Source organism: Anas acuta, chromosome 11, assembly GCF_963932015.1.
Source record: "Anas acuta chromosome 11, bAnaAcu1.1, whole genome shotgun sequence".
NCBI lineage: Eukaryota > Metazoa > Chordata > Aves > Anseriformes > Anatidae > Anas > Anas acuta.
Window position 1 is genome coordinate 10,556,691 of NC_088989.1, and position 19,894 is coordinate 10,576,584.

The 19,894-nt window shown below is 43.8% G+C and overlaps 1 protein-coding gene and 1 long non-coding RNA gene across 4 annotated transcripts; one reads left to right on the plus strand and one right to left on the minus strand.

The window, feature by feature from the left end:
- Positions 1–13: 13 nt before the first annotated feature.
- CFAP100 (cilia and flagella associated protein 100) lies at positions 14–14,279 on the minus strand. 2 transcript variants are annotated; one of them, XM_068694126.1, is made up of 15 exons: positions 14,139–14,279; positions 13,663–13,749; positions 12,742–12,845; positions 11,456–11,648; positions 10,832–10,899; positions 10,022–10,185; positions 9,316–9,396; positions 7,626–7,801; positions 7,386–7,500; positions 5,815–5,863; positions 4,232–4,383; positions 3,436–3,571; positions 2,765–2,967; positions 1,626–1,719; positions 14–606 (listed from the first exon to the last, which is right to left on the minus strand). In XM_068694126.1, the coding sequence occupies exons 1-15, from the start codon at positions 14,203–14,205 to the stop codon at positions 493–495; spliced, it is 1,803 nt and encodes a 600-aa protein (XP_068550227.1). In that variant the 5' UTR covers positions 14,206–14,279; the 3' UTR covers positions 14–492. The 2 variants fall into 2 exon arrangements, with proteins under 2 accessions (XP_068550227.1, XP_068550226.1); XM_068694125.1 differs by having other exon boundaries at positions 5,815–5,866.
- Positions 3,186–15,615, plus strand: LOC137862272 (uncharacterized). 2 transcript variants are annotated; one of them, XR_011100157.1, is made up of 4 exons: positions 3,186–3,679; positions 5,033–5,127; positions 5,410–5,467; positions 13,704–15,615. It is a non-coding gene; the product is annotated as an uncharacterized lncRNA (long non-coding RNA). The 2 variants fall into 2 exon arrangements; XR_011100156.1 differs by having other exon boundaries at positions 5,410–5,460; positions 13,548–15,615.
- The last annotated feature ends 4,279 nt before the right edge of the window (positions 15,616–19,894 follow it).

Consider the following 19,894-nt stretch of genomic DNA (forward strand, 5'->3'; position numbering starts at 1 on the left):
GCTAATGGTCAATAGCTTGGTTTCTGTATAGCTTTTTTCATTTGCTCAAGTTATTGATATATAACAAAACCCATCCTTTAGGCTAAGGGATAGCCTCTGTTTTTATAGTCATTCACCACGTTTGTGACTTTAATAGATGTCTGGTAAGTGCCTGACTTAGTTCTACCATAACAAAAAAATCGTTATTGTGATAAATCTCACTAGTCAGCTTTTTAGGAATAAAGCTTTCTGCTTCAAGAACTGAATGAGAAAAACATTGTTGCCTGCAATGAAATGAGAGAAAATTTTATTTCCGTAAGCAAAAAATCGGGGGCTAAAAAATATTTACCTGTCACTAGCTCTTTTCCCTGGGATCTTGTGGTATAAGATACGGAATTTCATTGAAGTTCATTCACTGAGTAAATGGCTTAGACTCTTAACAGACTAAATCTAGGAAAACCTTTTTTTCTAGAATGATTATCAGCCCTACGTGGTATAGCAAAGGCTGTGCTGTCAAGTGAAATAATAGAGTAGTTCTTCCTTCTCCTTATCCATTTGTTCTTGGCTGCGCTTCTTCTTTTCCTTCTTGGTGGGTGGGCTGGAGCGGAACATCAGCTTCTTGCCAGGCTGCAGAGAAAGCAGAGGCCGTGCACATTGGTGTTGTGCTGAGCAGCATCTATGAGCCCTGTGGCTCCTGCTACAGCTGCTTCACACCATGGGGTTCTCCTGCTGCCTGGAGCCATGGCCCTTTGCTGGCTGCTTTCTAGGCAGGCTTGAATGTGTCTATTCAGCATGTTTTTTCTATTAAAGTGTAAGCGTCAAGCACCTGAAGATGATTCATGTGCTAGTACTTCAGCTTCTATAAAGACTGTAGATGTTCCTGCAGCTGTTTTCTGATTAAAGCCTTATTAGTACTGCTCCAAGAAGGTGGGAAGTTGGAATCTGAGGGAGCCTGCAGAACTGTTGTATATTCGGTAAAGTAGCAGGGACTCATGGTGCCTGTTCTTGGTCACCTGTCCTGGCACCAGCTTGGTGTGTGGCAGAGCTGGGCTGCCCTCACGGTCACGTTGACCTGTGAAATGTGCTCACTTGGTGTGCAGCAGGAGCCCTGGCCTGTGGTTCTGCACATACCCCTAAGGAGGGAAGTCTTGGATTGTTGTGATGAGGACTATGCACCAAAAAGTAGGGCTTGAGGATACAGCCGAGCTGGTCTAGGGGCTTGCTGCTGCTGCAGGATGTCCTACTGTTGCCTCCTTTCTCCTTTGCTGATTTTTCTGCCTTTTTTCTTTTTTTTTTCTTTTATTTTCTTTTATTTTTTTTTCTTTTTAATATTGCCAGATTATCAAGTTGAAATGAGCTTAATGAGAAAATTGGCAAGCAATGGAGAGGACCACATGATCAAGGCACAAGAATGGGAAGACAGTAGAAGGACACAGAACTGGAATAACTCTGCACAGCTTCCTTCTCACAGTTGTTTTAAATTATATGAATCCTGTAAACTGGCCTACACCTGAGCATGGGTGTCATCCCCATGCAGCTGTGGAGGCCTCCTTGCAACAGCTCTTCCCTTGAATGCTTGAGGGTATCCCCAATTTCTCTGAGGCAGGCTATGGAGACAAGATATTCCTATGGATTATTGCACTGACCTTTATTATTACGGTTGCCTGTGCTCTTTCCAGGGCCCGTTGCAATCTTTCCTCCTGCAGCTTCTTCTGTTGCTTTAGCTTTTCCTCTCTGAACCTTTTGAAGGGAATGAAAAAAGGATTTAAACGTGCATGGCTACACAGAGATGTGGCTACACAGAGTACCCTTTTGATATATGTGTCCTCTAACAGCGTAAGAGCAATGGAGTGTGGGGGTTGAGTATAGATGATGTTGGATTTTAAATGATCTTTGAATGGTGTTTTTTGGCATGGGGGGTGTGGAGGCAGGAGTAGGGGTTGGTCAGATTCCTTCCTGGGTTCCTCTCTTCCATCCCCAGAGCACGCTATGTGTGTGTCTTGTTTCGTTTGTCAGTTACGAGTGCAAAATCATTCACAGAACATCAGGAAGAAGTATTGCACCCTTTCTACTACAAAGGTGAAGAAAAATACAGAGAAAGAAACTAAGCAGGAGCAGAATGTCACTGTTCTGGCTTTAAATGCTCAAACTACTTTATCTTCTGATTAATCTGGTTCACCTGGGAATGGCCAGATCCAGTCAGCTCTCCATTTATTCCAGCTCTCTTTGCAGTTTGCAAGGGGAACTTTCAGGTGGGTAACTGAAGCAATAGCAATGTCTCAAAACCTGAATTTATTGTATTAACTGGCTATTATTTCCATTAAAAAGCACAAGTTAAATTTAGAGTTCTGTAGGAGAAACATTTAGAAACTGGTGTAGCTGCCAAAAATTCTTATGTACTTATACAGAGAATTAATTTTCTATCCAATTACTTTAACTGTTAATGCAAATTGTCTTCTTAAAATTACAGTTCTCATCAAATTTGCTCAGAAGACTTTTTTTTTTTTTTTTTAATCTTTTTCTAGATTTTACCTTTCAGTTCAGAACACAGGCACCTTCCAGGTCTTTTCTAACGTAGCTGTGGCTGCTGTTTGCTGATGAAGAGTTGTCAGTACCATGAATTTGAAGCAACACAGGAGTAAAATGGGATCTATTGGTTATCTGGGCAGTCATATTTCTGTTAGTTACCAGGGTTGATTTGAAAAATTTAGTTCTTTCAGTGGTTTTGCTTTTGACCCTCAATGTTTAAAAATAGAGGACCTGTTTCCAGAGAGTCTTGTTTTACCTTATCCTCCTTTCTTTTTCTTTGGCTTTCTCAATCTGTGCTATCTTTTCTGGTGGGACTCTCTCCAGGTTGTCCAATAAATTGTTGAGCCGTTTTTCTATCGCTGCCAGCATCTGCAGTGTCGTCAGGTTTGCCTCATTGTCTCCAATGCACTGGTTATAGACCTCCTGCACCTTTTTGTTCAAGCTTGTGAGCATTTTGTCCTAGGGATAAGAGGAGATAAGGTGAGATGCACCAGTGAGCTTCTGCCCAGTAGAAACACCACATCCCTTCAAAAGAATAGAAAAGGAAACCAGTAGATTTCAATTCCCTCAACAAAACTCAGTTGTTTGCTTCTCAATTTGCTTTGCAGTGCCTGGGGTGGATGGCTGTATTGAGCTGTTCTTATGTTGGCCTCCTCATCCCAGCTTTGCTGTGGCCCAGGCCAGGTTGCAGCAGCCTGGGTGCCTCTGTGGGTTTTCCTCCCCCCTCATGGCAGCTGCGTGGTGTGGGCACATTTGTCCCAGTTTGCTGCCTGCACTGTGCCCCAAACCTGCCCTTGCTGCAGCTCCACTGCTGAGAAAAGTGCTGATCCCAGCCCTCTGTCCCTTTTTACCCAGGATGATTATAGTCAGTGGAGAGGAACTGCTCGTTGCCATGCTATCCCACCTTGCCTTGATCTCAAGGAGTACCTGGACATCAGTGTTGTGTTCTTCAGAAGAAAAGACTTGAACTCTGTGCTTCAGATCTGCTGCCCTCTCTTCTTCTTTGGCGATGGTGGATTTGAGGTTGACCACATCCTGCTTCAGCTGTCCTATCTCCTGCTCCCTAGGCCAGAAGAGAAGGGAGGTATTTTGAAAAAGGCATCTCAGAACCCCTTGGCTGCTCTTCTGCTTTCCAGCCCAGGACCATCCCTCCTGCTGCCGGCAGATGGAGGTAACACTACATGCCATTTCTGGACAGCTTGCACTGTAGCTCTGAGAGCAGAGAGCTTTGGGTTTTCTGGAATAACAGTTCCTGTGTCGGTGTGGGGGATGGAGAAATAGCATAGCTAAATAACACTTGAGAATTTCTAATGAGTTGATGCAGGAAGTAGACTGCATTTAAAAACATTCACAAGGGGTTAAGGTGCACTGCAAATGGGAATAGGTGTGCCTACCTGCCGTACAAATACTGTGCTGCAATTACACTCGGGTTCCCTGCTGGCTTCCTCTGGGAAGGGTTTGCATTGAGTCAAAACAGATGCTGGTCTGGATCGCTCCAGGTTCATTGTTACTTGCTTTGATCTTTTCTTATGAGAATTACATGATACTTCCTGGCGTGTGTACCCCACAGAATGCTAATTGCATCAGTTCTCCGGCCTGTGCCTTGAGGACTAGGCAGCCTGGTGGGAAGGTGCTAGTAGATGGAGGGGGGTCACTTGTGCTTGAAAGCCGGGGCACAGGGACCCCATTCCCATCACTCACAGAATTGCAGGATCACACTTACGTTCTTTGGTGTGTGGTGATGAAAGTGTTTTGGAGCTCATCCAAACTTTCTTCCATCTCCTGGGAATTCTGGATGAAGGACAAGTTCTCTTCCTCCATCTCCGTGAAAATAGACAGCAGTTGTTGGGGATCAGTAAAATATAGCTCAGGCTCCTGGAGAGGGAAGCACATGTGATGAGTTTTTGCCCTCTGCTTGTTCTAGTTCTGCTGCTTTGATTTGAGACTGGAAGAAGGTGCCCTAAAGTTTCCTTGTGTTTTTTGTTGTTGTTGCTTGTTTGTTTTATCAACTGTGTTGAAAAAAAAAAATTGAAAAGACTTGAAAAAAGTATTATTTTTCTGGAAAAACTTTGCCTAAACAACATGCTGTTTGTAACTAGTTCAATCCCAGAGAGAGAGAAGTTTCCTAAAACTTTGGAACATAACAGTAGTTTAATATCCAAATAAAATGATTTTGTGACTCCTCTCTCTCTGTTCCAGATCAAACTGCACAATGAGGAAAGAGGGAAATGCCCACCAGTGCCTTTGCCTACTGGAGTTATTTGTGGCTCCCCCCAGCAGGACAGCCAAGCATGATCCTCAGACATGACTATATTCCCTTTAAAGAAAAAAATGCATTTACTTAGGGGAAACTACCAAGTAGACCCTGCCCTAGGTTAAAGAAGTTTTGTTGCTCAGCAGAGTGGCTCTCTGGTTTCTTATGGCAGTGTGGGCTGGAGGGGCTGTGGCTACAGAAAGCTGAGTGCTCTGCACCCAACTCTGGGCATTGATTTTTGACTCCTGAAACCTTCTGTCTCTTCTCTAGGACCAGGCCTGTCTCTGAAGCCTTGCCTTGTTATGGAGAAGGTTTATGTGATTTGTGATCTTCAGCCAATGTGATGAACTCAAGAAAAGAGGGAGGTAAGGCTTACTTGAAGAGAGAGGCAAGACTTACACAAAGTCTGTGTGCCTTATTGCACTGGCTGATTTGGGGTGGTGATGCTGTTAGCTTTGCCTTAATTTCATTCAACTGATGTAAAACAGTGGAAGCTCTTACTTCAGTTTTTGCACAGATGGTAGAAAACAGGCACAAACTGAAATAAAGCAAGTGAAGAGCTTATTCAGCCCCAGCTGTCAAACTGTTCTTGCATGTAAAGAGGTACCTGGCTGTCCACGTACAAATGTCTCCTACTTTCCTGCCAGGTGTTTAGCTTGACACTACCTCAGTAGCTGCACCAAGTTGAATTTCGGGAAGTAAAAAGTGATGCAAACATCTGAGTGAGAAAACTTCGGTTTTGGACATAAAACGGTAACGTTGCTAATCTCAAAACCTCCTGTTGTGACATGTCATATCATCTTGTTGTGGGTTGGCAAGCTTTGAAGTGATGGTGGGTTTTTGGAAAGCAGCGGAGGAAAGTTATATGAAGATACTTATAATGAAGGTTTCTAAAAACATGAATGTTTATGAATATATAAACATACATTTACAATTAGTGGCCACAATAACACCTCAACCCCATAATGAATGGTTAGAAGGTGAGAGAAATTAATAACATCAATAAATGACACAGAACAAAGTGTAAATGTTTCAGTATAAAGACTTCTGACCTCATCTTCTTCATCTGAGCAGGGTTTGCTCTCTCGCTCCTCCCGTGAACTTCTGAAAAAGCATTTTGTGTATCAGGCTCTTAGAGAAATGACAGCTCAAAGGAGACCTTGTTAGTATAGCATGAACATGGCAACTAGCCAACACTGACGCCTCAAACAACTTCTAGTTTCAGCTGCAGGTAGCTGACAGCTTCCCTTTCCGTTGTGTGTTGGCTGTTTGCTCCTGAATAGTCCTTTGAATGTTTGCAGGTTTGCCCCCCATTTGTCTGTGGGCTGCTTGGGCATCAGTAGGAGCTAGAGGCCACACCAAGATGCACTGTAGGAGCTGTGTCTGTCCTCAGGCAAGATGTTTTTTGAGCTGCTCCAGGCTCTGCTGGCCAGCAGGGTGAGAACTCAACAGAGGAGCCTGACCTGAGGGTGTTGATCCAAATGCCTTTAAATGTGGTGGGAAGCTGGGCTCTTGGGTAATGAGAAGGCTGAGGCAAAAGACTTGTTAAAAAGACACAGCAGCACAGTAAATGTAGAGAAAGCTTTGTGTGGAGTGTGCTACTGCTCCCGAACAACATGCTGTGGCCACCACAGGAGTCTGCAGTTTTTACTTGCCCTTGGAGAAGGCTGTTAAGTGCTTCTTCTGCACAGCCATCTGCCATTTACCAGCACTGCAGTCTCTTTCTTCCCTGCTCAGCCCCAGGGATGAGCCTGAGCTGCAAAAGCAAGGCAAGAGGAGCCTCTCTGGCACTGGCAGCAGTCTGCTCATTGCCTTCATTCGCACCTATTGCCCCGGGGCTATGGGAGGGGTGAAAAACCTCAGTTTGCATGGTTTTCGTGCCAGACCCACTTGCGTATTTATTGTTTCTGCCACATGGCAGCAGCCCAGTAATTGCAGTGGCAACACAAGGGGTGGCACAAAGCAGCCCCGCTTGGGAGGGCCTGGCACCTGCAGTGCTCTGAGGGGAGGCCGAGGAGCTGGCCCTGCAGGTAGAGACTTGGCTTAAACTCTACTGCTAACCAGGTGTTTTTTGGCCTCAGGAGGCTATAGAATCACCACAAGCCCATGCTTTGCATTTCCAGGCAACTGTTCAATTTGCCTTCCAAAAAAAAAAAAAAAAAAGAGTGGGCCCTTCTTGTCTCTTACTCTCACCTGCTCTCCACTGCTCAGTCTGGGCTTGCCCGTGTTATGGAAGTCTCTTATTGAAAGCAGGTGGTCAATGCAATGTGGACCTCATTGATGGGATTGATGTGGCCAACAGCGGGAACCAGTAACCCAGCCACAAACAGGCCACAGAGAAGCTTTGCTCCAGCCCAAGGTCTATGATTCCTCCTAGGGTCACCTTAGGGCCCAAACCCTGTGCAGGCTCTTATCAGAGGATTTGGGGATGGAGCTTTTTTGGGGTAGGTGTACAAGTATTGACTTGCACATCTTTGGAACATCTGATATGTTGATTTGTTCCAATAAGACCCAGACCTATGCATGCTGAGAGCGAAGGTGAGGAGTAGGTTTTATCTTCCTGATTCTCAGTTGAGTGTTCTCCATATTACTTGACTGTTGTTTTTTGTTGTCTTGTACTTACTTCTTTTTTGTCGAGAAAGGCTTCAGGAGGCTTTTGAGTTGTGGCCTGATCTCACATAACAGCTTTAAATTCAAACTTTCTGCAGACAGCAGAGAACTTGATGCATCTGTATAACCTGTAGTGTACAGACAGGCAGCATTAACCCAGCTGTCAGGCCTGGGCCTGAACACCAGAAGAGGTGTACATTTAGAGCATGGAGCTGGCCTGCTGAGGAGTGGGGAGCTTTTCCATGGCACTTACCCTCTTCATCAGCGTTGAGAGGAGAGGCGCTTTCTTGGTTAGCTTTGGAGGCTGTATTCAACTGCTTTGTGTGCTTTTTTACACGTTCCTCCTGCCACTCTTTTGGAGATAGCTGATAGAGGAAGTCCTTGTAGATCTTGTACTCTTGCAGAGTATTCTCAAATCTGGATATTTCACTAGGGTGAGAGAAGTGGGCAAAGTGTGTTAGCAAGAAGGAAAGCCCCTGTTTGAGCAGGTTCTTTCTAACTCTTGACAGTCAGCTCCACTCAGAAAAGGGACAAGAAGGCACATGTCCTTGTGGACACACACAGACAAATGTGAACCTGCGCTGCAGTTCCTCATCTGAAATCCCTCTGGTCACATCTCTGTGGGCAGACCTCTTCTGTGGCACTGGGCTTACTAATACAGGAACAATACTAGGAAAGTTTGTCTGGCTGACTGGCATCTGGCCAGCCTGAAAAACAGGCAGACAAGTTCAGGTCTAATTGCACATGTCCAGAGAGAGTTACCTGATGTCAAAGCTGCAGCATTTTGCCCACATCTCCAGAAGAGTCTTGAAATCTGAGCAGCAGGTCTTGGAGCTCAGTTTTTACATCTGTCAACCCTGCAAGGCCTGTGCAGCTAGAAGGGAGTGAACAGAGATCTCCCTTGCCCACATATCTCTGATAGGAGTGGTGACCAGCTGCCATCTGCAGCTTGGCCAGTGTCAAAATACACCGATGGATATTAAAATACACTCTGATGGTGTCAATTGTGATGAAGAGGCAGAGATGTACATTTAGAAGAAAAGAAATGCTTCCATTTTGCTGTCTTGTCCAACCCAAACTTCAGCACCTGCGCCTTGGGAAGCCAGCAGAGAGCACCCACGCTCTGCAGGTATCTCCAGGGGTTTGATGTGGCCTGTGTCACCTTTGGTGTGGAAGATGGAAGTGGTGAGATTAAAGGACCTGACCTGGCTCTGAGCTCAGTGTGAGCAAACACCAAGAAGGGATATTAAAATAAAGCAGTCAAGTTACCTTCATTAGATATCTGTTTTACTTCAGAAGGGCTCAAAAGATGCATGTGATGAGGTATTGTGCCTTGGCTGGTAGGTGATAACTGGTTCAGCTCTTTTACTTTCCCCCAAGTATCTGTCACCTCAGGAAAGAAATACCTGCTCCCTGCACGCTGCCCATAGGAGGGAGCATGGCAGCATTTAACAAAGTGAGTAATTAATGTATTACCAAGTGCTCCTGCTGCCTCTAAAAAAAACTCAGTCTTTCAGTCAGTGAATCAACCCCCAAGCCACATTTTATAGCTTTGATGCCAAATAATAGAATTTTTACTTGAAAAATTAATACAAATCTTGCCAGCTCCGCTTGTCATGGGAATTATCATTTTTAAAGACACTATTAAAATGCCTTGCTGTAGTTTTTATTTGTTTTTAATCTGAGACTAGGCATTTCATTTTGGTTTCAGATTAGTTCTTTTTTAAAATACTGTTAAACTTGTTAAACTGTTAAATTGTTTTAGAGAACAAAATCAGTATCTGGAAAACAAAAGCTCTAATGTTTTGTCTAGAAATCACTGAAATGTTTTGACTTTTGAAATAGTACTGTTTTCTGAACTTCCCTCCCCTCCCCAAGGACTGTAAGGGTATAGTGCTGTAGGGGCTGTTAAAGGTTGAGCAAGAATAATGTGCTGCTCTTACCTTTGGAGACTATTTATTTGGGAATTGATCATCAGGATCTCTGTTATTTTCTTTGTCTTTGCTGCAGATTCTTTTTCAGCGCTAGAATGCAACAAAATAAGCCATGAAACAATTTAGCGATAAGCAGGTAGTAAGCTGTGATGCATATAAAACAGATCAAAGATGGGGAGGAATCCTATAAATGTATATATTTTTAATGGTACAGATGTACCACAGGTGACACTTGGCTCCTGCCTGAAGGTCCCACTTGCCTTGGTAAAGGGTTTGTGGGGTCCCCTTTCTGTTCAAGGGGTCCCTAACTGGGCTGCTGCTGAGCATCACTTGCTGTTCTGCTTTTATGATACCTGTAATGGACCAAAGTGCCCAACTTGCTTCTCGTAGGGAACTGTTCCTGCTGTGACGGGTTGGGAAGAAGAATCTGCCTGTCATAAGGGTGTTGTGAGAACAGAAGCGGTGGAGACAATTTTAGGTTCTTCACTGCAGCCAAATCGAGGGTGTTTGCAATAAGATGATTCCCCTACTATTGATTCCTTCATGTTTCATTGAATGTGTGGGGAGAAAATGCTACTGGGACTGTAACTCTGGGAAAACCCAGACACACAGAATTTGAGGTTGGATGCTAGTCCAAACCCTCAGGGGAGGTCAAGCAAAAAACTTGCTGTCCTATGCAAAAGAGTATATGTGTGGTTCCCTCAACGTCCTTTACATTTTCAGGGCGTGAACAGAATTTCTGTGGTTCTCCTTCAGGAACTCATCAAACGTGGCAATATCCTTCTCCAGGCGGTGTTCAGCCTTTTCCAGCTTTTTTTCCTCTTTCTCTGCTATGTTCTCCAACCTTTGAATCTCCTCTCTCTTCACTGCCATGGCATACTGAAATGAACCCATAAAGGCAAATCAGTTCATTGGTGTTAATTGTGTGGTGTTTTGGCTTCGTTCTTGCTTCCCTTTTTGCCTTCTAGTTGTTGGCAGAGAGGGTAAGGATTTCAAACCAAGATATGTCTTAGTGCAAACTCGGTACACAGAGGCCAGGAGGTGTTTCAGAGATAACACAACAAATAAGTGGTGAAACTGAAGGCAGAATCAAAAAGTCCCAGCACTGAATTAACTCCTAGCTGATAAAGATTGATTCAGTGGTGTTTTAGTAAAGCAATAAGGGTGAATAATGGGGATATTCCAGCACGGCTCCCATATTTTGGTTTCGTAAAGGCTCCCAGCTATAAACTACGTATGGTACAGCAAAAGCCAAAAGGTCAGTGTATCTGCACATCTTGTAAATGAAGGGGAAATCGTTGGATGGCTGCCACTGGGTGGTGTGAGTGACCTATGTTCACTTCTTAGTTGTGGGTTGCTGGCCTATGTATAGATTAAGAGCCTCTAACACAGGGTTTGGACAATCAGTTCATGAGGTCTCATGTATGCTCTACTAGTGTAACATCTATGCAATGGGAGGAAAAAGCAACACAGGGAAGAATAATTAAGTGATCAGAGAACAACGTCCTTAAAGAAAGCCAAGTACCTCAAGTAAAAATACTTCTCTTCTGTCATTTATGTAGTTGCGGAAGGTCTCCTTTTCTAGTGGGTAATCTGAAACAAAGACAAGAAGTTCATCAGACTTGGGGGGGATATGGTCATGCAAAGAACAGTGAATATGGTGGCTGCTGTGAGCATGGATGTGGTTGGCACAGAAGGCAGCAATACCAATTATTTTATTACCATTTTGACATCAGTTAGGCTCAGTTGGCAAAGCTATTCCCCACATTAGAGGCAGGAATTTAGGGTCATGTCTACTAAGCTAACCTAAATGTCGATTTTAGTGGAAATGTCTCCATGACACAAGGTCCACCAAAATCTCAGCTGACTACTGTGCTGCTTCCCAGGACTCCCAGCTACTGTTGTGGCCACAGGGGATGGCAGAACCCCAGCTACTGTGGTGGTGACACCTGCTGCATATGTAAATGCACGAGACGGAGACAGCCTAGCCACACAAGGGCTAGAAAGATGCAGCAGATAACTACTGTGTCTGCAAGAGCTCACTAAAGTCAGCTAGAGCAAACTGCTAGTCCCATCCCCTGGGTGACTTTTGATGTAGTCTGTTATCCAGCTGAGCAGCACTGCTACAAAGACGGTAACTGTTCCCTACCTTTTTTAATGGCTATCTTCCACGAAAGACACTCCTGAAGAGCTTTCAGTCTCTCTTCATCTGTTGCCTGTTTGCTGTTTTCTTCTTCCTCCTCCTTTTGCAGAGCTTTCCTGAACCCTTTTTGCTTTGCTTTTACTTTAGTGGAGTATGTCATTTTCTCATGGATTTTCATGGTCTTCATCTTTTCACGTTCCTACGAGGAGGAGGCAGTTATGCGGACAGCTTGATAATGTGTTTTGTCTGCTGTGGTTTTTTATGACATCAGTGGTTATTCACAGTCTAGAAATTAGCAGCAACTGATACCCTGCTGATGCCTGTTTGCCTGGTTTATCTGACTGATCTCAGTGATACCCCCTCTTGGTGCAACCAAAACACTTAGTTTCTTTTCTTAGTATCTGTTCTCATTAGTTTGTTGATTTTGCGTTCTGCATCCAGCCACTAGCTGTGACAGTTTGTACCCACTCAATGTCCTCATTTTTCCTTCCTGGTTTATTCCTGGGACAGAATGAAAATTATCAGAGGTTCATCCTTCCCCTAGTCAAAGGGAACAGGACAGCCCACGGTCAGTACCACCTCAGCCAGCCTTCACACAGGCATGTAAACCCTCAGGTTTGAATTGAGGATGTCTTATTTATTAATTACAGATTTCAGCCCACAGTCAAAGCTGTGGGCTGAAGTCTATAATTCATTGCTCCCTGCTCAGTGTGGGCCTGGGTTAGGCTGAGGACATCAGGCAGCAGACATCCTTAGTGCACTTCCTACTAGGCCTTTCCCCATATTTACATTGTGACATTGAACCTAAGCTGAACACAGACTATCAGTCATCATTTGGTGAGGTGAGGAGACTTGGCTAAGCTTGTCTGGAGCCTTCCCTTTGTGATTTAGAAACAAAAACCTCTTGCTTCCACACTACTGCCTGGCTTCTGCAATCGTCTAAATTCTCGGGCCTCTCAGGGGCACCATAAGCTCTCCATGCTTCCTACTCCACTTGGATCACATGCCCTAGGGAAAATCCACAGTGGAAATAAGGAAGAAAGATGTTCCACGGACCCAGCTCTCCAGGCTAGTGCACTAGTGACCAGCAAGCCTATGCTCACGTTTGCCCTTGGTAAGCGTAATCTTTCATCATGGACCTCAGTGGACTTGTAGCTGATCTGGGGGACTCTCAGCTGAATATGGCAGGTGTTGTTTCTCTCATGCAGTAAACTTTGGTCTCATTTTGTATTAGTTGGTTGCCTCCCCTAGTGAGCCCCTTCTATATACACAGGTGTAAAACGTGTACATACCTCCTTAGCCTTTTTTCTTTCCTTGTCCCTTATTAAGAAAACATCAAGATCTGGAGGAATTGTAAAAGGATTTTTCATTGGGTTTTCATTTTCTTCTGGGAATTCTGCAAGAAATAGACAAAGATGTAGAAAGTGCAAGGCAGAACGTCAGGACCTAGTGCAAAGGGACACTGCTGTGCTGGACCACAGCAGCACATCTCCTGATCCAAGACAATGTATGCCTCTGGCTGGTGGTGACAGCTGACTGCCTACTTTAACATTTAACATTAGCATTTAACAATCCCACTCCAAGATTAGAAGCCCCAATATAACAAGTGTCAATTGTTTGGACGTTCTCCAGCTCTCTTGTAACTGGTAGGTACCTAGTCCTCAGGAGAGGTAATTGGAAAAGTATTATACATAGGTCATACCTGTTAATATAAATATAAGCTTTTAGTTAATTGTCAAAGCCTCAAAAGAATTGGTTTATCTGTAAATCAGGAAAGCTTTAGCCAGGCCCAAGTCTGAAGAGCAGAATGCTTTTTGCCCCTGTGCAGGAAGACTCTGGTTCATGATTTAATACTGTGATATAAAGTCAGCCTGGGTAAATGCTCAAGGTAAAATCAGTGTCTGAGAGACCAATAAAAACTCAGGAAGGACCTCAGATCTTGGCTCGACTAGGAGATCTATCAGAGACCAGACTAATTCCTGTGCCCTTCTCTGAGGAGCTGTTGATGGCAGAGCAAGAGCTGTGTTCCCTTACAGTCCATCTTCCTGTTTCCAAACCTCATTTATTGAAGTATTTGTTCATTGTTTTCCTCAGGCAGAACTTTTCCTGAAGCTTTTGGGAGTTAGTCTAACCTGATCATGAGCAGAAGAGTATGAACACAGACCTCTCCTTTGACCTAACCACAAAAAGCTGCCAGAGCATCATGACCTTACCTGACAGCCCAAGGTATGTTTCCATTGCAGGTTTGGAAGAGAGACTTTCAGAGATTGACTCTTCATGTGGAGATGGCATCGTTGACCCTGGCCCAAAGAAAATCATAAACAAATCAATCAATTGGGACCTGCCAGTAAGTGATGCAGTGACGGCCTAGGGGCTTTCTGGATCTTAACCACTGAGCTTTTTGCATCTGGGGGAATTAAAAAAAGCTTCAGCAAACTGGAAAATGTTTGTGTTCTGACACCAAACAGGAGATGCTGATCCTTGGCTGATGTGAAGGCTGTGTAAAACAAGAGTCCTCCTTACATACGCAATGATAGGAAAGCAAAGACAAAACAATTTGGAGGCAATAAGCAGCTTGAGTCCCTTGCCTTTTCTTGTTCCATTCACAGCTCCAGTTCTGATCTAAACCCATGCTTTCATCTGCCCATGCTGGTTCACAAGCAACATTTTTACTCCCTAAAGCTCTTACCAGAAATTGCTCCAGTACTGTGGGTTTCTTGTGATAAGGCTGAATGACTGCTGGACAACACAGACATGCTGTAGGGAACTGATTCGTGTTTAATTTTAGGCTGGCAAACTGTTGAAGGTTAGCGTTTTGTTTCTCTGAATCCAATCTCTTTTGTAGTCTTTGCTGTAGGTCCTAGGGGAAAAGACATAATTGTAATGATCTCACTCACAAAGAACAGATAGATCATTGTTACAGTTACCCTGTAATCAACAAAGGCAGCAAGCTGGGTCCAGGGAGGTATTAGTTCAATTGATGTAATTCTGCTGCTGGGACCATTCCTGATCCACACTGGTATAAGACACAGCAGAAAATATCCTCTTCCGCTTGCACTAGTTTTAAGGCTATTTTAAAGCATCATTATTTGCTCTGAACAGCCTCCAGTTTTCATGTATTTTGAGCTAAACTCATCTGGCCTAATTTCCACGTACGTCCTTGGTGCTTTGTGTTTTCTACTGGCTGTGTTTCTGCAGCTGCCCAATTAGTATCTTATTCTTCAGAGGTGTCAAACTTTCAGCATTGATGAGAGACAGAGACTGAGGTAGAATTTAAGCTGTTTGAATGTGCCCCAAATGTTTTCTCTCTGCTTTTCAGATCCTGAAGTACCTTTTCCAAAAGCATCCTTGACTGTTCACTTAGATTTCATGTCTCTCTGAACCTGGGTGTAACTTCATGGGATTTTTTTCTCTAGGGGTCCGCCATCTGTGTCCTGCCACAACATAAACCTTGCTGATGTTGTGAGTTTTAGAGGAAAAACCCATCAGGCCAGGTGTAGGAAGGCAATGTTCAGATGAATACACTTTGTGAAATACACAGAGCAGTTCTAGCAAACATTCAGCCCTCTTAGTGCACACCTTGGCTTCTGTAATCCCAAAACCTTCTCATCAAAATCTTTTTGTTCAAGTGGTTGATTCCAACTTTTGCTACAGGGAATGGGACTGAAAAGCAGGACTAGACAGAAGATACTGATATATTGCAAATAATTTGTCAGAGAAGCTCCCTGAGATAAAAAGTGCTTTGTAATACACTTAACAAAGTATACAAAGCCCTGTTGCTAAGATTAACTTATAAATATTCATTTTTTGAAGTATTTTTGTTTTGAGGATATTGGTTTTGGTGTTTGTTTTTTTTTAATAGATTGTTTGCACAGCACTTTAGAAATAATGCCAAAAGCTACAGAAGCGCAAGTTGTGCTAATTATAATTATTAAGCTCTATAATGCTAATGAAAAATACTTTGTTGCTAGAATCATTTGGCATATATTTCATTGTTTCTGACACTTTTATGTTTCAGTAGTTACACATCAATGTCCAGTAGTATGTGAATCAGAAGATAAGGCATTCATGGCTTTAATCTACTGAAACGTTTATTCAGTGATTTTTCCAAGCACCAATCTGCTGTGTAAAAAAAAAAACAAAAAAAAAAACAAAGCCAAAGTAAACATGCAAACAATTCTAAAAATAATACAATAAAATCCATCCACCACGTTCCCAGAGTATGTGATAAGCATATGTGCTATATACTCAAATAATTTAAATGATAACATCACTCACAGAGAAGGCTCGTGCTCACTGGGAAATTGCTTCAAGTTCTGAGCTGTGGGGCAGCTATTGCAGGGACAGATGTGTCCCATTTCCCAGCTGGCACGCAGAGGAGGAGGCCGTTAGTGCGTGTGATTTCCCACTGAAACACCCCAGTACCTTTGCTTGTCTGAACACAGTTATATCCGATGCTGACAAGCAAAGAAAATGCTGCAGTTGCCCTCACCCCTTTATTTTTATGGCTTCTCACCCAAAGGAGACCTCCACCGGGCTCCTCTCTGTGGACGGCTGTGGATGCGGTGCAGCAGACGCAGCACAGCTCGGCTCAGCTCCGGCTGTTGTCCTTCTGTTTGTGCTACCATGGGAACCCCTGCGCCTGCTGTCGGGTGGCACCCAGCCCATGCACGGAAGGGATGCCTTGGCCCAGGTTCCCTGCAGCAGGGACAAGCGTCCCTGCCCTGATGGCACAGGGCTGAGCCAGGTGGGTCTTCCCGGGAGGCTTCCCGACACAGGTGATGCTATGTGTCTGCCAAGCAGGCAGCTCCCTTAAGTACAAACCAGCCATCTGGATGGTAAAGAGAGAAAACTTCTCAGGTGTAAAAGGCTCCCCCCTTGCTGGGTTTCTTTATTTTGATCCACCTGGCCTGAAATCAGGCATTTAACCTCGTCTCAACAAGCAAAGCAGTGGGCTGAGGAGATGGGAGTTGGAGCCCTGGACTGTGGAAGTGACTGTAATTTTTAGTCACCATGTGACTTTGAACCATTTTTTTTTCTCTGCTTTGGTCTTTCTGTTCACAAGGTGTGAACAGTCTCAGTTCAGGGCTGACGTGGTGTGGGTGAATGAACTGACATTTACTGGATTCTCCCCAAGTCAATAATGCTATAGAAACCCAAATAATCATTCCATAAAGTCACGTAATTTGAAAGATGATTTGATACTTTATCAGTTGAAAAAAGTAATATATTTTAAGAAGGGAAAGATCTTTAAATACCATATTTTCTTTTTCCTTTTTCTGAAAAGACTGAGTCTATTCCAAATGGACCATGTTCTTCTCTAGACTCTTTAGATTTTCTATTAATATAATTTCAGCTTTCGGAAATAGCAGTTTCCTTCATTTACAGATAGGTTTCCAAACAGCTTTCTCCCTCTGAATAAGTCATGCAATAAATAGCATGATTTTCTGTAAGTGCAAACTCTCATTTGATTGTTATTGTTCTTTTCCATGATTGCTGATTATTGAAAGATTGGATTCAGGCAACAGAAGGAAAATGCTTATAAAGAAAGAAATTTCTCTTTATTCTGCACATGATTACTTTGATTTTTAGCAGTGATGCAGAAAAGTGCTATCTTTGGTATATTTGGGGAAAATTTCCAAATGTACTTGGGAGTATGTATCAAAAATGAGACTGTAAAGTAATTTCCAATACCAAAAAAATAATTCAGGAATGAGATGTATTTAAGACGCACTTTTCTGATCAAATGGCCTTTGTTCAGAAATACCAGTTTATTACAGAACTGCAAATTTGCAGTAGTAGTAACAGCAGTAGCCATCACAGAAATAGATAACAGGACTAAGACATTGGAACAGCTACAGCTCTGTCTGGCGTAATCTCTACATCAATGAATGATGCATTTATATAACCATTGCTCAATTCTGTGCCATCCTTCCTAAACGCTTATCTCTGTTCCTGTTTGGGGAAATTATTTAAAATCGGAGATGTATTTTGTGAATTCTTGGAAATGCACAAGCTCTTCATAGTTTTGGTTCCTTCTTTGTATCCTGCACATGCCATAAGCCACTTGGGCTCTTTGTTTCCTTAAGGGCAAAGAAGTTTTTAAGGCCAGAAGGACATCTGGGGTCTATTCTTGGCCACCATTAACTTAGTTAATGAATGGAATAAATATCATGTGCACATCATGGGAAAGCCTGCTTGGTGGCATAGGCTGTGCAGCTGACTGGTGCTGTAGCTCGTTAGGGATTTCCGGGTTGTGCAATGTAGCTTCAGGGCACTGCATTTTTGGGTCTTATTAAATGTCTGGACAGTGCTTCCCTGGTGCAGATCTGAGGAAGACAGGCTACATGATAAGAATTGCAGATTGCCTCTTGTGTTTCCAACAGAAGGATGTTTTGGGGGCTTTCAGGGGATGATTTTGTTAGGACCTGGGATTAGGATTGCAAGATATGGTTATTTCTTTGCTCCTTTCATTTATTTCTTGAAGGTGTTGCTTGTCTTCTCTACTAGCACAGAGGTGCTGTGAGGGTTAATTAGTGTTGGCAAAACATTTTGAAATGGCTGATTGAGAAATGCTGCCAGAGATGAAAGCTAAATAAGTATCTAGATAAATAAATATTCCTTTGTAGTCTTATCTTTACAGGAAACTCCCTGTGTACCCAGGATACTGCACAGGTCACTGAGCAGCCATCTCCCCATTGCCTGGAGTCTTCTCAAGGGGAACTCATTTATTTAAGTATTCTGCTTCAGTTTCTTCAAAGTGAGACACAATACGTACCACACAAGGGGAAAAGCCTTAGTAAACAGCAAATGGCACAGGAATACTAAATGGTTTGGCAGCTTTTTCATTCTCTGGAGCTTTTGTTCCTCTGTTTCCTGCTGAATTGTGTGGCTGCAGAACCCAGAACATCCCAAGAGGAAGAAGAAGAAATCAGAACCTATTTCCAAGGTAGCACACGGGGTAGGAGGAGGGATCCACAAGTGAGTGTCCACAGCACAAAGTGTAAGAGTTCCACTGAAGGTGATGAAACCAGCACTTTGCTTCAGTGTGGTCTTAGAGCTTCTGGGTGCTTTTCTGCTGGCGGGTCTCTTAGGGTGACTGTTCTTGTGCATTTTCCCTGCTCAGAGGGGAGTAGCTTCAGGTTGGTTGTGGCGAAGAGATGGGGAAATTACAGCTGCTCACACCCTTCTTGCAAGGTCTGTACACACCGCTGAGCTCTGTATAGACACTGACTCAGGGAGGAACACTGACCAGGTGGTTCTCCTCTGTGCTTTATTTACAGTACACATCCCTGCATCAGCACCGCAGCTCAATGAAAGATGCCATAAAGAAACAGTACGGGAGACCATATCCATCCCACCTGATCAAGCATTAGGGCTAAAGCATGTCTCTGCTTCTCTGCAGATTTTCTTCCTTCCCAGCACCTGACTGTTGTAATGGCCGTGCTGAACTGCTACACATACCAACTGCTCCATGTGCACGGCAAACCCAGGGCCTCTTGACAAAACTGTGGATGTTTCCTTGTCTCCTTTGGTTGTGGGGCACAAGGAAGTGGTGGCCTGACAGAAAAAGAGGTACTATGACTTGGGCTGGAGCCATCCCAAACAGGGATAAGCAACTAGTGCAGAAGGTAAGCAAAAGACCTCATGTGCACAGCAAAGCTGTGATACCCAGGCGCCCTGGTTCCATGGGGTCTATCTATAGGCACTGCTGTTTACCCCCAGCCGAAGCTTACTTCTAGGAGGGATTTTTATCTTAATGTAAAATTTTCCAGCTGGAACAACATGCCCGGTGACCTTTGGATGGTCAGAGCCAGCCACGAGGTGGCAGCAACCTTGTATTGCCATGGACAGGGATTTGGCACAGTGATCTGTATTTCCCACTTCTACCATACAGGTGAGGTCTCCAGACATGATGAGCACCAAGAAAAACCTGGCCCATCCTCTGTGTCCCCAGAGGGTGCTCTTCAAGAAGACCTGTGAGCTCAGCTCTCATCATTGCAAACAAGCTGATGGAGCAGGACTCACGCAGGTCTTTGAGTCCTACCACTGATTCTCACACCCAGTGTCTTCCAGGGCTGCCTCACCCAAGATGAATTTGTGATATTCTTGCAACAAGAATTATTCTGGATTCAATCTGGTGGTTGAAAGCTGATAAATACTTTTACATGTGGAAATGACAGGACAGCCCCTGTCATCCATCCTTTTGCTGTGAGGGTACTTGTGTAATGACTTGGACAGCAAGTAGCAAGTGCTCAATGATTTGTACTTCATGCTCTCTTTTTTCTGCTGAGCTTGTGGACTCTTTCCTGCTGAGAAGAGGAGAAAATACCCTGCTGTCTGTATTTTAGGACCTTCTCCAGACCTGGGCCAGCTTCTTTTGCAACGTAGAGCTTATTCTAGCACGTGCCATGGTGGCAAGGATCCTCCCTTGCAATGACTGTC

What these genes read in the sequence shown, in the direction of transcription:
- CFAP100 (XM_068694125.1), bottom strand. Translation starts at nt 14,205, where the DNA reads ATGTCTGTGTTGTCCAGCAGTCATTCAGCCTTATCACAAGAAACCCAC. An exon ending in TCTCAACGCTGATGAAGAGG is followed by an intron (nt 7,501 to 7,625) that starts GTAAGTGCCATG and finishes TGTACACTACAG; the next exon opens with GTTATACAGATGCATCAAGT. An exon ending in GCTCAGATGAAGAAGATGAG is followed by an intron (nt 4,384 to 5,814) that starts GTCAGAAGTCTT and finishes TTCCCTCTCCAG; the next exon opens with GAGCCTGAGCTATATTTTAC.